The 18040-nt window shown below is 39.1% G+C and overlaps 1 protein-coding gene across 3 annotated transcripts in view; it reads left to right on the top strand.

Moving 5' to 3' along the window:
- Positions 1-18040, top strand: part of arfgef3 (ARFGEF family member 3) — a 35749-nt gene that overhangs the window by 4795 nt on the left and 12914 nt on the right. For all 3 annotated transcript variants that reach the window (XM_066678342.1, XM_066678343.1, XM_066678341.1), the window contains exons 5-22: positions 1039-1107; positions 2711-2833; positions 3875-3926; positions 4134-4218; positions 4466-4570; positions 4876-5203; positions 5491-5603; positions 5715-6658; positions 6818-6984; positions 9648-9813; positions 11091-11198; positions 11663-11878; positions 12619-12729; positions 13812-13962; positions 14643-14945; positions 15559-15692; positions 15843-15988; positions 17449-17628. In XM_066678342.1, coding sequence (XP_066534439.1) covers positions 1039-1107; positions 2711-2833; positions 3875-3926; positions 4134-4218; positions 4466-4570; positions 4876-5203; positions 5491-5603; positions 5715-6658; positions 6818-6984; positions 9648-9813; positions 11091-11198; positions 11663-11878; positions 12619-12729; positions 13812-13962; positions 14643-14945; positions 15559-15692; positions 15843-15988; positions 17449-17628 — 3501 coding nt within the window. The remainder of the gene's footprint in view (positions 1-1038; positions 1108-2710; positions 2834-3874; positions 3927-4133; positions 4219-4465; positions 4571-4875; positions 5204-5490; positions 5604-5714; positions 6659-6817; positions 6985-9647; positions 9814-11090; positions 11199-11662; positions 11879-12618; positions 12730-13811; positions 13963-14642; positions 14946-15558; positions 15693-15842; positions 15989-17448; positions 17629-18040) is intronic.

The following is an 18040-nucleotide window of genomic DNA, read 5'->3' as shown; positions in this document are numbered from 1 at the left end:
AGTAGTTATTTTGAGATGATCCTCACTAACTGGGTGCTCTTGATTATAAATTATTAAAAAGTATACATTTTTAAAGAATATCTGTGGCAGAGTGACGCAGCAGTTAGTATTGCAGTCACACAGCTGCAGGGACCTGGAGGTCGCAGGTTCAAGTCATGCTCTGGGTGACTGTCTGTGAAGAGTTTGGTGTGTTCTCCCTGTGTCCGCATGGGTTTCTTACCACGGTCCGAAAACACACAGTAGGTGGATTGCCGACTCCAAAGTGTCCGTAGGTGTGAGTGAATGTGTGTGTGTTGCCCTGTGAAGGACTGGCACTCCCTCCAGAGTGTATTCCTGCCTTGTGTCCAGTGCTTCCAGGTAGGCTCCTGACTCACTGTGACCCTAAACTGGATAAGCAGTTACAGACAATGACTGAATGATTGAATTTATTTACAGTCTGCTGGAATTAAATTCTGTCACAAACTAATGTGTACATGCGTGTCAGTGTTGGGGAAGGTGTTTTGGTCAAAATATGCTGTGTAGCTTTAGCACATATGATCTGTTTGGCATTATTGAACATCTAACTCAGCTTTCTTCTCTTACTAGGAGCATTTATAGTAATTATAGTGTCAGAGTGACAACAGATTTCCTTAATGTGTTTTGCAATTTTTAGTGTGCTGACCCTGATTTAAGGGGACATATGAAGGCTACATATTATACCCTTTCCCACAAGTTTCATCTCTGTTCAGAATGTTCAGTTTTGGAACCTGTTCCTTTAAATGACAATGAGCCTCTGTTTACCACAAATGTAAGGTGCCCACAAATAAGAATAGCAATTTTTTGCTTTGTTCTCTTTCTTTCTTTTTATTTTTCACACGTAATCCCCATTATATATTTTATACCTTTTTTATATATATATTTTGGTATTTTAATTGTGTCTTTTCTCTCTTAAATAAACTCACATATGGAAATATTTTGCAGATATATTTAAGGGAATTTGGAGTTATCTGTGGTGTTCTAAAATGTGTTCCAAACATTTTGTTTCTGGTGTTGTTCTAGGTTCTGCTGTGTGTCACCTACTCCTCCAACTTCAAGATTAACGGCAAGAACATCTTAAAGATTGCAGAGGCAAGGCCCTTTTAACACCATTAGAGGAGAGAGAGAAACATGAAGTTATTCAATTTATTGAAAAAGCATAACACTGAGATGTTCCTCTTCTAAACCAAAATACAAAAACTACTGATGCCCAAACCTTTCTTTTTATTGCATTTTAACATTCGTTGAAAATCTTTTATTAATTTTTCGGGGGTATTTTGCTGGGTCTTTTTTGAGCCATTTTGAAAGAGATCGTTTTGGTCTAATATTTCCATGATTTTATATCTATTACAATATCCTTTTTTATTTATTTTTTTATTTTATTATTATTATTTTTTTTTTTGGCAATGGCACTAGCCATTCATAAAAGAAATTGGCATAGAACACAAAATCTGCCTGATCACAAATGCCATAATTTATCTGTAATTCATGCTGAGTTTTAGTCATATCTATAAACAGACCATAAAAATACAAATGGGTCCTGCCAGACGCTTCAGCTGAGAGGTACTGTCACCAGGAACTGACACAGAAGAGCTGTCATCTCACTCACTCTCTCTTTCTTTCACCCCCTCCACCCCCTCTGTGTCCCTTCTCTCTCCCTTCTTCTCTGACGTGTTTGCATGACTCAGTATCCGGTCAGATCAGAACCTATAAAGCACATAGCCTTGACTAACACCCCTCTCCCCTTATTAATCTTCACTGAAAGCAAATCTTTTCTTTTCCAATCCGTAACCGTTTCATTATTTTTCCCATTAGATGCCACGTCTGAGGTCCCCTTTCCATGACATAATCACTTGGAGGCCAAAATGGTAGACAGGGAGCATGAAGCAGCAGGTGCAGACACTATTTGTGATGAGACAGGTTACTAGCTTAATGGATGAATGAGGAATTTTCCATTCGAGGCCCTGTTTCTACTGATTAACTTCTGTAGGACCAGATGTTTTAATCATATGCAAGGACAGTCCACAGTCTTTATGTAATGCCCAAGTTAAGGCCCATTTAAACCTGTTTGTTTAGTATTAAAGCATCTTTGGAGGGAAGCTTTAAAGAGTTTGACGCTAACTGTTCTTTATGGTGTAGCAGCCATGTCAGCTTGGCACAAAGTCAAAGTGGACTAAGCTTGAGTATAGCCAGCTATTGCATGCTTGATTCATCAATAAATCATTGCCTGACTGTTTATATTTTGCATTAACTGTGCTGGTAGTCATAGTAGTCGTACACTGATTAGCCATAACATTATGACCACCTCATTATTTCTGCACTCGTTGTCCCTTTTCTCAGCTCCATTGACCATACAAGAACTCCTTGTAGTTCATAAATGTGTACTAGTCCAGCTGTTGCTCTGCATAATTTGTTAACTTACCACAGCGCAGGTATTATTTGGGTGGTGGATCATTCTCAGACATTCACATGACTGCACATGTGTCTTGTGTAGAACATCCCTCTCACTCTCCATTTTGCGGAATGACATTATTAATAGAATGAAATTAGGGTTTAGTATAGCGGACTACTTAAGGACAGAAAAGTCTTACTGATAATCTGTGTGACAAGTAAGGTGACTGTTCTGCTCAAGGCTTGAAAAGGGTGTTGGTGAGTGAATTGGGTTTGTTTCTGTCTGTGTATGTGTGTTCTGCAGTTGTGTATCGAGACCTACATATCGAGTTGTCATCAGCGCAGCATCAACACAGCAGTGAGGGCCACACTCAGTCAGATTCTCGGAGACCTCACCCTTCAGCTTCACCACAGACAAGAGGGTCTGGTGAGTCACTTCCAACATATGAACTCTCAGACAGCACACACACAAGTGCGTGTGTGTACACACATACCCACATGCGATATTCCAATATGTCATTTTTTGACTAAACATATTAACTTAACCTCATTTATTAACTTTAGGCATAAGGTGTGAAAGGGTGTGAAGTTTACCTAGAACACAAAAGCCTCTTTTCCCCATTCAGTGCTGAATGTTAGAGTTGCGTTTCAGTATGGACACAGTCCAGTGTGTAATGATTACAAACGATGCATAGTTGGCTACTCAGGTTTGCCTAATGACAATATGAATTGTTGAATGGTTCCAAAATTATGATACTCTGTCCTGGCAGTTTTCTTAAGCACTTTCTGATCAGCACAACAGATGGAAACAGAAACTGTAACCAGGCTCACTAGTCTAAACCTGTGCAGAACAGCACAACCCAGATAGTATAACTGGACTGTCTGGCAATGGGAAAAAATGCCTAAGGAAATTTACAGAAAATACTTCATAATTGGCTATATTATTTAATTTAAATGTGACGTTCATGATAAAAAAAAAAAAAAAAAAAAAACTTTATAAAAATCTGAGAATGTTTCTTCACTGTTTACTGCTCTTCTGTCAGTTTGCATGCTTGAAAACTGTCTAATGTGTTTGTGAAATCCCAGTGTCTGTAAATGGGTAGAAAACAGTGTCTTGGTCCGGTATTTTAGGCTTTCTCTCTCTCTCTGCTCACTGCAGTAAACCAGCATTTAGCGTTTTTAGACAACTAGGAGACCTCCAAATGTTAAAGCATGAACCGAGATCAGAATATTGCTGTATTCCTGATTCATAGGTGGGTAATATTGACTTATGTTTGCTGACTCTAGATTCAGGAGAAGGCTAACTGCATGAAAGTAAACACAGAACAAAAGTGCTACAAAATTAAACGACTTGAGTAACAACCATACCGTTCCACGTTAAAAGATGTAGAATTTCTGAAACTAAACAAGCCAAAACGAGTTTCCCCACAAGTGTAGACTTTTAAGTGCTCTTTTTTCATGTTTGTAGGGTGCTGATGGAGTGGAGCCTTCCCCTTCTGTACCTACGTTCCAGCGCAAAGGTACTTTTGATCACATTGAACACACATAACACAAAAAATTTGTTATTTCTCATGGGATGCTGGTGAAAGGGTAAATAAGAAAAAATTCTTCATGAGTTACTAATGAGGGAAACTGGCACAGAAGCCTTCTCTGAAAGATCATTTCAGTGTATATAATGGATCTTGCTTTGACTTAAGAGTAATGTGTGTGTTTGTGTACTCATGTAGACATATCTCCCAGCACTGCTGCACTGTATGAGGATGTGGTAACTGTCCTTATTGTGTTTTGTGAAAAACTGGAGTGTGTTCCTGGGTAAGTATCTGCCTTTGTAAGAGCTAATTTGCCCTGATTTTAAAGCTATAATTTGGCGTGATAATTCTGTTACCTCCAGGTTTATTTTAAAGTGTTTTAAATTAAATGTGTTCAGTGATAACTGAGTATGTGGCAGGTGTTTTGCCTCTAGGCATCATGTTTTCATTCTCTGTTTCCAATTGTTGGGATCTGGCTTTGAGTGTTGTATCTGTTTTTCCTCCCCCTTTTTCCCCCTTATTCTAAACAGTGAGAATCAGTTGCTACAGCTGCTGTATCTGGAGTGCATTCTGGCTATACTGAGCAGCTGCCCTCCGACAATGCACCTACACCGTAACTTCACAGACCTTGTCTGGTAACCCCTCGCTTGCAATCACATTTAAATGTCAATATTATACGAATGATTTTAGTGTGATTTGGTTCTGTATAATAATTAATTTTCAAAATAGCAAATGGCTTATTTGTCAGCCTAGAACAATATGAAGTGGCAAACTAAATCTAGTCAAATACATCTACCATCTTTGCGATTTTACAAAGTCTGAAGGCTTTCTTTCTCTGCCTTATCTCCTTTTCATTGAATTGCCTCAGAGAAATTATATTTGCAGTCTATATATATATTTAAATGTTTGAGATTTATAAGTTCTGACTTTTGCCTTACAGGAAACAGCTGTGTCCAACCCTAGTGGTGATCATGGGCAACCCTGTCAATGATAAGACAATCACCTCAGCTCACGGAGGGCCAACCCAGGAGTCTGACCCTGCTTCTGGTGCGGGTGTGACAGACCAGGGCAGAGGGTCTGGCTGTTCCTCTAGTGCTCCTGCTATGATTGGACCAGTGGTCCGCACCATCTGCTACATAGCTGCAGATTTGGTCCGACTGGTGGGCTGCGTGGAGTCCATGAAACCTGTGCTTCAGTCTCTATACCACCGCATCCTACTCTACCCACCTCCACAGCACCGAGTGGAGGCTATTAAGATCATGAAAGAGGTGATGCTTTAGAGCTATCTAGGATTCAGAGCTAGCTATCCAAACCCAGATAAACTCGAAGAGCCAGTTCTATTGCTGATTCACTTTTAGCATTGCAGTTTTGATTTATTTATGTCTGGCATAAATCTCATGTCATGTTCTATCAAGGCGCTTCTCCTTCCACTAACATTCCATGATTAGCACTGTGGTTTAGAATTGCTTGAATTGTTGCTTTTTGTGTTGTAGGTTATGAAATACTCATAATATCTGTGCTAATAATGGGCTTGTTTCTGTTGTCTACTGCCCAGATACTTGGAAGCCCCCAACGTTTGTTTGACCTTGCGGGACCATGTGTTCTTGAGCCTGAACCCAGGAAGAGATCCTTCTCAAAGAGGAAGTCACATCTTGACCTCCTTAAACTGTAAGTAAATTTTAGCAGGGTAATGTAATTCCAGGATTATCAGTGTTTGAGACTTCCCTTTGGTGTTAAAGCATATCAGTCACTCTACTATTAGGTATTCTACTATTGCAGGGTAATGGATGGCATGACTGAAGCTTGTGTGAAGGGCGGTATAGAGGCCTGCTACTCTTCCGTCTCTTGCGCTTGTGCCTTATTGGGTGCTCTAGATGATCTCAGTCAAGGTCACGGCTTGCATCCAGATCAGGCACAGCTTCTGCTGAGAAGGATAGATGAGTTGAAAGACGGCATGGAGTCAGCGAGGGAGTCTGTGGAGCTGAATGAGGCCGACTTTCGCTGGCAGCGGCACGTGTTGTCGTCTGAGAACGCACCCTGGGAACCAGGAATTCCCGAACGCAGTCCTGACATTAGCATCAGCGTCACCACGGAGACAGGACAGACCACTATGGAGGGGGGGCTAAGTCAGACCACTCCTGAGGAATGTGGGGAGCACCCAAGGCTACCTTCACCTTCTGCTTGTAGAGGTACAGCTCCAGACCTGCCGTCTTGCGCAAAGGAAAGCACAGGACCTGAACCTCCAGCCAGTGCTGCTCCTCCTGATGTCGTGCAACGCAGCCATGGCCTGGCATACCCAGACATCACCAACTTTCTGTCTGTGGAATCCCGTGCTCGGTCCCATGGCTCACGCTATAGTGAGAGTAACTTTAGCATGGACGAGCAAGAACTCTCACGTACCGAATTTGATTCATGTGACCAGTATTCTATGGCTGCTGAGAAGGACTCGGGCCGCTCTGATGTCTCGGATATGGGCTCTGACAACTGTTCACTGGCCGATGAGGATCAGACACCGCGAGACTGCCCTGGCCACCGTTCCTTGCGAACTGCAGCACTCTCACTCAAGCTGCTGAAGAACCAAGAGGCAGACCAGCAAAGTGCCCGACTTTTCGTCCAATCCCTGGCTGCTCTGCTTTCACGCCTACTGGCCCTGCACAGCACTGCTGACGTAGATGTCTCTCTCCAGAACTTTTCTTCTACCTTCTGCTCTGGCTTGCAAGCAGGTACATTGGCCAAATATATTCCAATTTATTGGCAATTAATACCCTATATTGTCCTCTGGTGTTCTGCACCCCAGCACTAGACATATACCTTTAGTTTCCTTTAGCCTTTATTTACTTCTCACAATTCAAGCACCTTTTTATCATCCTCTTACTCTGTAGGTGGCATCTGCTCCCCTGGTTTTGAGGGCAGTGAGAATCTGAGTTGTCAGGCTCTGATGAACGCTGATGGATTGTATCTTGTGTCATACTATGCCTTGCTTCTCAACCTCAAACTTTGCACATGTGACTACTACCACCGGAAACCCACACCGGCCCTCGTCACTCTGGTAAGAGCAAAAATATAGTATCACATCAATGTCAAAAATAAAAAGGTTGCAAAAATACCAGGTGGAAAAAATAAACCAACAAGTTTTAACATTCTGCTTGTGTAAATATCCCTTGCAATCACAAATATGAAACTAGTGAGCACAGAGAGAGGAATCGTGCACAAACTGATCAAAATCTTCTTCTCAAACTGTCTTTTTTTCATTCTTGAATGATTTTTACCCTTTTGATTAAAGTTTTCCTTGCAGCAAACCATATTTTGAAATGTCTGTGTTTGACGGTTTGGGCTGGGGTCAGTGCCGATTCTTCAAGTGCATTCTGTTAGCTGATGGTTCTGTGATTGCCCACCTCATAGACTGCTCATGGCCCATCTACTAGGAGAAGCCTTCTACAGAAAAACAAGCATGGAGGTCATGAACCTTGGTCATTTGTGTTTCATTTTGAAATGGGGAAAAATAGAAAATCGGAGATGACTCAAATGTCCAAAATTATTTTTGTAATACAATACAAAGTAGCTAGTGAACAGGAATCGAGTCCCGAATTGATTGTTTGAGCATCTGAAAGTGGAAAGGGTGGATTCTTGGCAAATAATTCAGAGAGGCAAACCGACTAAGTCTCAGTTTTCTAATACCTTCTTGCAGCGAATATCATTTCCACATGTATATCATATATTACTATGATCTCTTTAAACATTGGACATAAATATTATGACTCTATCCCGACTCTGTTTATCAATGCCTCTGTGAACTATGTTTTGTCCTAGTAGACGGGCCATATACAGTCTATGAGGTGGGCAGTCACAGGACATATCAGTGAATAGAATTCAATGAGAAATACGGCATTGATCATGCCCCTAAACTGTCAAAAACTCACCCTTTTCAAAACCAGAGCAAAACTGTTATTAGTGTGTTCACGATTCCTCTCTCTGTGCTCATGAGTTTTACATTTGTGCTTATGATAGGGATATTTACACATGCAACAATTACCTGTTCATCTTTCTTTTGAAATGAATGGTATTAATAATGTTTGTCCTTCCATAACCACTTCTACTGTTCAGGGAAGACTTTAGACAGGATGTTGGACTACTTTCCGTGAGCATTTCATTGCTTTCAGCCACAAGAGCATTAGTGAGGTCAGGTGCTAATGTGAGGTGATTAGTTCAGGAAAACAAACACTACAATAAATCATCAGAAATGTTCTGGATGGAGGTTCATCACTCAAGAGTGATGAACAACTTCCTACTAGGAGGCTTTTATGGTCTTGTAGAGCATGCTTTGATACTGAGCTTAGTGACCTTATGCAGCTCCAGAGCATCCAATTCTATTCATGGTTTTCAATTAGACACAGGCGCAGAGACCTTTTTAAAAAGTATTTTACACTCTGTAGAATTGCAGTGCAGGCCTGTTAATTTTCCATCTGTTCTAAGCAATGAATATTTAAATTACATATCAACAGAAGAAAAACAACCATGAGAGCAAACTCTCCATTCATTTTAGAATGGCACCCTGTGTATCTTAAATGTCGGGAAAGCATAAAGCTCCACTGACTTGTGCCATATCATGCATTCAAATGAAATCCCCCTAATTTCAAAATAATTGTCAAATGAACAATTGTATACAAACTTTTGGCCATATATTGTATATAGTGGTACACTACATTTTGAGAATGCTTGATGCTGTCTAAAACAATTTATGTATTTTGCAAACTTTGCTTGATGTATAGTATAGTGTACTTACAGATTTAACATGATATCAGTAAATTGGCACATGAGACCTCCAAATTTGACAGCTGTAAACAGACATGTCACAACTACATTCGAACATTAGACCACTCATTTGTTTATTATGCATTGTGTCCTCCCTCATACTGCACTATAAACAACAGCCCGTTTCAGCTGTAATCCTCCTTTGACTGTATAGTTTAGTCAGCAATGATCAAATCAGGCTTTAAAAGGGGATAAAACTGAGAAGAATTTTTTTTCTTTGCTCCAGGTCTAAAACTAGGAATTGGGCATTGCTTTACTGTATTATACATTTTGTCTGTGCAGTTCAGCCCCCATGTCAGCAATGCTTATACATTGTTAGATGAACTCGCTCATAAGGAGTGTTTAATTTTTCTCAGTACAATGCATGTGGTTGGCAGCATGATGTCGCAGCAGGTAGTGTCGCAGTCACACAGCTCCAGGGTCCTGGGGTTGTGGGTGTGAGCCCTGCTCTTGGTGACTGTCTGTGTGGAGTTTGGTGTTTTCTCCTGGTGACTACATGTTGTTTTCTCTGGGTGTTCCGGTTTCCTCCCACGGTCCAAAAACACACGTTGGTTAGAGGATTGGCGACTTCGAAGTGTCCATAGGTGTGAGAGTGTGAGTGAATGTGTGAGTGTGTGTCACCCTGCAAAGGACTGGCGCCCCCTCCAGGGTGTGTTCCTGCCTTGTGCCCAGTGATTCCAGGTAGGCTCTGTACCCACCGCGATCCTGAACTGAATAAGTGGTTACAGACAATCAATGAATTAATGTATGCTTTATATCATGTTATAATAACAATATAGTTTTTTACTCCTTGTTGAGTATGTTCTTGTAGAAACTGAACAGAAGCAGAATTCAACATTTCATCTGTATGAATGGTTTTGAGGATTTTTCCTTAGATTTTGCTTTGGTCTGTTTCTACAGAAAGACTTTGTGCGTCAGATCCAGAGCAGTGGGGTGTTGGTGGTACTCTCTCAGGCCTGGATAGAGGAGCTGTATCACCAAGTGTTAGAGAGGAACCTCTTGGTGGAAGCAGGCTACTGGGGCTCTCTTGAGGACCACTCTCTACCCCTCATCACCATGCTCACTGGTAACTGACACTTTTTTTTCGATGGCTGATCTAAATGCAAGTTTGTAAATACAAGCTACATAACATCCATATTAATGCATAGGTGTCTATGCAAGCTTTGCTAATTTACTACATAAGACATATGGCAAAAAAAGCGCTAGTGTTTCATTATCAAATATATCAAAATAGTTAGCATATAGACTGTTATAGTTTGAGTTTATCTTGTTAACTCATTAATTACTAAGAGAATGATCAAACGGTCAACCCACAGAAAACTGTTTTGAAGAATTTACAGGATATATGATAATTTCATCAATAAAATGAAGATGTTCCATTGGACGTGAGCATGATTATATCCTTTTAGATTGTTTTTGTCACCCGCCGGGACACTGTCAATTTATACAGCATTGAGCTCAACTCTACTGCGTTACTTGTTCACCATTTCATTAAGAGGTTTGATATTGTTGTTTTAAATTTTGCAAAAAAAGGCAACATTTAAGATTCAACTTTAATGGATGACACTAGCTCAAATTTAGATCAATATTAAAATTAAATGTAATATTTTTATATACTGTCAAATTTTTAAATTGGCACAAACAAGGGCTCTGTTAGATGACTGTCTTTATATTGCTGTTGGGAGATACAAAAACAGCAGTGCTGCAAAAGTTATTTTAACACCTCAGTTTCACTTAAAGACTGAGAATAGTCCACTAAACAAAACTATCCATCCAACAGCATGTAGTGGGTCTCGTTCTTTGACCACTGATGGACAAGAGGATGCTTAGCACAAACTGTGCAGCAACAGATGAGCTACTGTCTCTGACTTTGCATTTACAAGATGGACCATCAAGGCAGGTGTGTCTAACAGAGTGGATAGTGAGTGGACCCAATGTTTAAAAAGTCTAGCAGCACTGCTGTGTCTAATCATGTTGTTTGAAAGTGGGCTAACACAGTATACAAAACAGATGGACTACAGTCTATAATAGTAAAACTGCAACGTGCACCTATAATAGTAAGTGAAGCTGATAAAATGGAAAATTTAATATAGAAAAAAGATCATTTTAAATTTGCACTGATTTTTATTTATACATTTTTTTTTATTATATTATCACATGTTTTGCAGTATTTCTTTCTACAAACAGGTAGCTAACGATGCTGGAAAACTTTGGATTAAACTCTCGTATATAGATGTCATTTAAACGCGTGCGCACACACACACAAACACTATTTTGAGAAACTAACTTACTAACTAACTAAAATCTTGCTTAGCCAACCTGTGCATTTTTCTGTCTCTCTAGATATTGATGGTCTTGGCAGCAGTGCAATTGGAGGTCAGCTGATTAGACGAGCCTCTATGCAGTCGCCCTTCACGAGTGATAAGAACGGGAGTGACACTGTGGTAGCAGGTAAAGCTTTTCCCTGAGTGAATGTGTGTACACACTCAGTGGTGGGTAGGGGAAGCATCCTTCTTTCATCAGCTTTCAGAACAGAAGCAGTTAAGCCTCCCTGTTACCATGACAACAGTTGACAACCATGGTAAAGCTTAACCGCTGGACAAAGAAAGATTTTTCCATGGCTGGAGAGCATATGCAGTACATCTAATAGATTATACTGTGCTGGGCTACTCATTTTCATGCTTGTTGTAAATGTATCATTCTTCTCTGGGTTGCTGCAGCATTCACACACAAGTTCATTCATTCATTTTTCAATTTCTGATCCTTGTAAGAGTTCAGATTAAACTAATATAGCTATCAAAGATAGAAAGGATTAGTCAGCATGATTTCATATTAATCATGATAACGTTTTAATGTATTAAGTTATAAGTCATTATGTACACACAAAAAACACACCCTGTTCTACTTCTCCACAGGTGTGGTGTTTGCCCGCTATGTTCTGACCGGTTGCTGGAAGAACCTGATTGATACACTGTCCACACCCCTGACTGGCCGTATGGCTGGCAGTTCACGAGGGCTTGCTTTCATCTTGGGTGCAGAAGGGGTGAAGGTGCAGAATCAGAGAGAAAGAGACACCATCTGCCTCAGTCTGGATGGGCTGCGCAAGGCAGCAGCACTTAGCTGTGCTTTGGGTAACAACCTGCATTTTGTGATCGAAGGTGGCAGATTTACCTGTGTCTCAGGAGCATTTATGGTTGTGAATGGGTACCCTAGGCAGTGCCAGTCAGCATTTTTCAAAATGTGGTTTTAAAAAAATATTTTATCCAAATACAAAATTAATTGTTCATTCAGGATATTCTTGATACATGGTGCATACTTTTTCTGAAATGAAATGAACTGAACCAAATGCTGTAACTATTAAACTTCAGATACATTTATTTTTGGTCCACATTTCATATTAGCGTTAATTACAGTGAAACAGGCCTGTTTCTGATAAAAAAAAAAAAATAATAATAGAATTAGTTTGTAAATATTTTTGAATTTTCAAGCTAATACTAATTAGTCCACAAACTCCATGTATAGAATTTAAGACTCATATTATTAAATTGATTGCATTTGTGATATTGCAGAATCCTACAACAACTTCGTCCTGGCCTTCTCTTTCTGAAAGTTTTCTTTCAGATTTCTAGATCTCTTTAAGGCATTTTGAATGAGTAATGGTCATACAATAAAAATATAGAATATGTGCCCTCTAAATACAAATAATATCTGCATCATTCCCATAAAAGCAGTGCTTAATGGCCGTATTGTGAGGGAATGTGAAGAAAGGAATTTCCCTTGTGTAACACCTTAACACAGATCAGTACATTCAAAAAACATCTACTATTTAATTCACTGAACTCCAATTAAGTGTGTATGTGCATGCATTTAGGTGTGGCTGCCAACTGTGCATCAGCTGTAGCCCAGATGGCAGCAGCTTCCTGTGTTCAGGAGGAGAAGGAAGAGAGAGATCTGGCTGAGGCTGGAGATGCGATTACTCAAGGTACACACACACACACACACACACACACACATACACACACACAATGTGTCTACACTGTTTGAATACATACAGTAATGTCCACTTAATAAAATGGTGACTGCTGCAGGGTTTTCTTTTTTATATATATACAAATAATAATAATTAAATTAATAAAATAAATTATTTTTGCTGAAAAAAATAGAATTCCCATGAAAGCTCTCTTGTTCCTGCAAGTTTTAAGGAATTTTATGCGTTCATCATTCAGAGGATGAAAACCATAATTGGTGTGCCTTAATTAGGTCAGGCGATGATTTTTTGGCCAATTAAGAACACTAATGTTTAATCTGCCAAAAAGGTCAGATTTACAGTATCTGTCATTCATTTTCTGGAACGGCTAATCCAGTTCAGGGTCCGGAGTCCACCCGGAATCACCGTGTGCAAGGCAGATTTACAGATATATTGCTGTTTTTTATTTGTATGGAGAATTATAATGAGTGTTCATGAATTTTTGTGTGGTATCAGCAAAAGTGTATGAACAGACATAAAAATAAAGCCACAAAAATGTACATAATTGATAATTGATTTTATTTCTTCTTCTCCCCCCTTTTAGTGTGGGGGGGGGCGGGGTGGGCAATGGATGCTTAAATGCAGTAAAGCATTTAAGGTTCCAAATCATGAAAAATCTAATTTCAATTATTTTTCCAAAACATGTAGTTACCATACATGCACTGTACGGTCTGGGAGGTAAACAAAGTTGCAATAAGCAAACTGTTTTAAATTATTTAATTTGGCGATGCCATAATGGAAACAAAAATGGAAACATTACTTATATCTGTAGCTCTTTAACCCTCCCCATACGCAATTAAAAAGTGATCTAGGGATGGCTTTTTGAAGGAGTTCATATACGCCCCCACAAATATACATTTTAAAGCCATGGTAAAAAGACTTATTAATAATACTCTTTATTAAAGCAAAGTTAAAACTGTTATTGTAAAATGAGTTCAAACTACTGTGGATTTTTACAGCAAAAATATAGTCTCATATTTAACATTGTTTAACACACTGTCTGATACGTGTGTTTGTGTGTGTATACTGACCATTAGTTAAGCAGCGAATGGAACAAAAGCTGGAGCAGATGGGTCGATGTCAGGGAGTGAGGCTGCACACAGCTCATGTGCTCTGCATGGATGCCATCCTTAATGTAGGTTTGGAGATGGGCAGCCACAATCACGACTGCTGGCCACACGTCTTCAGGTACAAGTTCACATGCCTTTATCTGAATACCTTATCTGCTTTCAATGGTTCTGATCTCCTAAGGGTATTGAATGATGCTCCATCCCTCCTGAGAAGTTTATAATTTTTTTGCCGATACTTGACATTGTGCAAGGTGTTCTTCAGCTCTTGCAGACATGGCAGATGTAAGAAAGCAGACATCATGGCTGAGTTTTGTAATCATTTCAGACCCCCATCAGTGGTGTAATGACAATTGAAACTAAATTCTTGGAAGGATTTATATGTTGTGTACCTGATTTTGTCTTCTTTAAACTTGTGTAAATCCACTCCAGAGCACCTATTTTATTTGTGCGGTGATTCAAGCAGAAATACATGTGTGTCTGCATTGGGGGCATCTCAAAATCACTAATTCACAAATTAAAAATGGCTTCTACAAGCTTTTGGAGTGGGTAATAAAATAAAGTAATGATTTCCCAGAATTAAGTATCTTTTTAAAAAAATATTTGGTTATTTTTGTTCTATAATATAGTATTGATAATTTTTATTGATACAAATGTATCCTTCAGCATATGAGTTAACCCATGGTTTGTTAAAATGAACGAATGCAATAAATTTACAGCCATTGCAGTCATTTTCCATACACTGCTGACATAAATTCAATATTCTATCAACAGTGACATAATCTTTATCACTGCTTTCAGAGTGATTGAATATGTGAGCTCTCTGGAGCACACGCACTTCAGTGATGGGAGTTCTCAGCCTCCTCTGGCCATCACTCAGACACAACAGGCTGTAGCTTTGGTGGATCCAGGACTAGAGCTTAGTGCTGAGCCTGTTTCAGAGCTGGAGCTGAGTATGGGAAACCCAGTTATCCAGCCTGTGTCTATCCAGGAGCTGCTACGTGAAAACAGCCAGGCCAAAGGATTTGACCTGCGTGGAGGCAGTCTGCTCACTGGAACCAGTGCTGCCAAGGCAGTCTGCACACTGTCAACACAGGCTGACCGGTATGGCTAATTCATTATATGTACTACAGGAGTCCTCTTTTGATCTTTCTTACAGGTCTAAAGTAGAGATATTAAAGGCTTTATATACACATACTGTCAGTCAACTAATTTTGAGTTGCCTTCTTTAGTTGTTGACCATGACATAGTGCATTGTTGTAATAAATATAAAGGCCACTAGGGGCATCACTGATTGATGAATATTGAGGAATATTTTTAAACAGCCTCTTTGGTATAACATTAACTTGAATTTTACTGCAAATTAATTCTTAATAGAAGATCTCAACATTAGCATACAATTGATATTTCCTGTTATATTGAATTATACATCACTGCTTAAATCCTTTCATTTGTACTGATTCATGCACAGAAAAAAAACATTTTATTTTGGAACTAATAGGCTTATCCTATTTCTATTATTTCAGCTGTTTTGTCAATAGACCTCAGTTTTTGAAGCTAAATGTACCATGCTTATCTAACTTTACTAAGCCTAATTTACATGCCATTGAATGTTCATACTTGATTTTTTTATTTCAGTTTCCACTAATCAGTCATACTGCAGCAATTTCCCCATTATTTTACTGGATAATTTGTGACTGTTGCATTCTTCTTTAAGGCTATTTGAAGATGCAGTGAGCAAACTTAACCTGGTGGGTCTTGTGGGTTTCCTACACCAGTTGAGAAAGGCCTCCCAGTCACAACTTTTTGATTCGGTCACAGAGACGGGAGACTACTCCTTAGCTATGCCAGGTAGGTTTTTTGCCTACTGTATTTATGTTGATAAGAAAGAGGGCTGTGTGACTCCCAGTCTTACAAATACAAGAGGATGCAAAATAAAAAAGTGTTTTCTTTATGTCTGATGTGACTTTTTTTTATTTATTTTTATTTTTTTTATTAAAGGTGAAGCAAAATCCACCCAGGAGAAGCGTAGTGCTCTGCACCTCTTCAGGCTCGGTGAGGCCATGCTTCGCATAGTGAGAAACAAGACTAGACCCCTGCTGCATATGATGAGAGCCTGGAGTGTAGTAGCTCCTCATTTGGTGGAGGTATGAGAGTGGTAATGTCATGTTGCTTTATAATACAGCATATAATCAGTGATATAGTACATATCAAATTTGGAGAAAATAAAAATGTACTTCTCATCCCAATTGAATGTTTTACCAATAGTAATAAAAGGGTTGTAGGAAAAATATTAGGCATGACCCTTTCAGTCATTGCAGGAGAAGTTGGGTATTCCAAGAGTGTGAAGCCTTACAGTGTCACTAACTCAGTATGTCCCCGAAAATGATTTTTCAAATAAGGCAAATGCATGAGAAAATATGGGGAATTGGTTCAACACTGCATTAAAAAAATAAAAAATATGAATCGATTCAAAACCTGCTGTGTTTAGTTGATACATACATAATTTGGACAGCTAACATGGCACATACAGCTGAGCTGGTATGTGTATCTGAGCTTTTTTACAAAATATATCCAGATGGGTTTGTATGAGGCCTGGCATTTCATACTGGTTACCAGCACTGTTCACCAGCTTCTGGAAAGCTACATCTCTGACTGTGCTCACAGTTAATAATTCTATTTTTATATTGTAACATTCTATGTTTGCAAAGCTTGGTGCTTTTTTTTTCAGCCACCCACATTCTTAATGCTGTACAGTTTTCTTAGTCATATTTTCGATGGCTCTTGCCAGTTTCCTGCAGATTATTTAAAAAATGTTTTTATCTGTAAAGTGCTATTATAATATTACAGCTGCACATTCTATAATGTTTATATACATACCACATGACACACCCTGGACTAGTAGAGGACATTGTTATGAATGTTTATGAAAAAAAATGACATTATTGACCAATGTTTGAGGGAGACATTGTCACAATTTCACAACCATTCATATTAAGATGTACAGTACAAGTCAAAAGTTTGAACATATCTTCTCATCAGTCATTGGTGGAATAGGGCTGTTTACTCTATAGAACTGTGTACCAGCCCTACCTCTGCACAACCCAAGTTATGATCTCAGACACATTAAGAAGGCGAGCAGGTCTACAATTTAACTCTTGATGAGGCCAAAGCTGTTCACTGAAAAACATTCCAGGTGACGACCTCATGAAGCTGATTGAGAGAACGCTGAGAGTGTGCAAAGCTGTCATCTAAGCAAATGATGGCTACTTTGAAGAATCAAAAGTATAAAACATATTCTGGTTTGTTTACTACATAATTCCATGTGTTCCTTCATAGTTTTAATGTCTTCCATGTTCGTTTACAATGTATTGAATAATAAAACAAACAAAAAAAAATCATTGAATGAGATTGTACATTCACAATATGTGGAAAATGTCCCAAAACAAAGGAAACCCTCCCTGAGTGGGTGTGTCCAAACATTTGACTGGTACTGTTCATGAACAAAATATTTAAACACTGTCTTTTATGGTGCTTCATAACTTTCATCAGTGCATAATTTGCCTGACAAAAGGCTTATGAAATGTCTCTTACTGCTTTTTAACAGGCTGCCTGTCATAAAGAACGGCATGTATCTCAGAAGGCTGTATCGTTCATCCATGACGTGCTGATGGAGGTGCTGAGCAGCTGGGCAGAGCTGCCACATTTCCATTTCAATGAGGCGCTGTTCCGGCCATTTGAGCACATCATGCAGCTTGAGCTGTGTGATGAAGATGTTCAGGACCAGGTGAACCTGCTCACCACAGCATTTTCAATTAACAGCACTTTGTGTGTCCTGTTAAACTTGACTGTTGTCATGTAGCTTGTCTTTTCAGGCATAGTATTTGTAAACATATTCATCATGTCATTATTGTTAGGAAAATCATGCCTTTACTTAAATGTTTTGGGTAGCATATCCAAGGGGAGCTTTCCTCCAAGGATTTAATTGAATACTTTAGTGAATAGTTATATCTAATGGTTACACCTTTTGAGACTTAAAATATGTCATTTTGATGAACAGAGATGAGTTTCTAGGGGGTTAATTGATCAAAGGGGGACTTTAGATACAATTTTCTGAACTAAATAGAAAATAATTCTGAACTCTATAAGGCACTGTAATAGTATGAAGAGGAGCTATAATGTTGTAAGCTAAATAAACA

The sequence above is a fragment of the Hoplias malabaricus genome, chromosome 8, assembly GCF_029633855.1.
Source record: "Hoplias malabaricus isolate fHopMal1 chromosome 8, fHopMal1.hap1, whole genome shotgun sequence".
Classification (NCBI taxonomy): Eukaryota; Metazoa; Chordata; class Actinopteri; order Characiformes; family Erythrinidae; genus Hoplias; species Hoplias malabaricus.
This window is presented reverse-complemented; position numbering and strand designations above follow the sequence as displayed.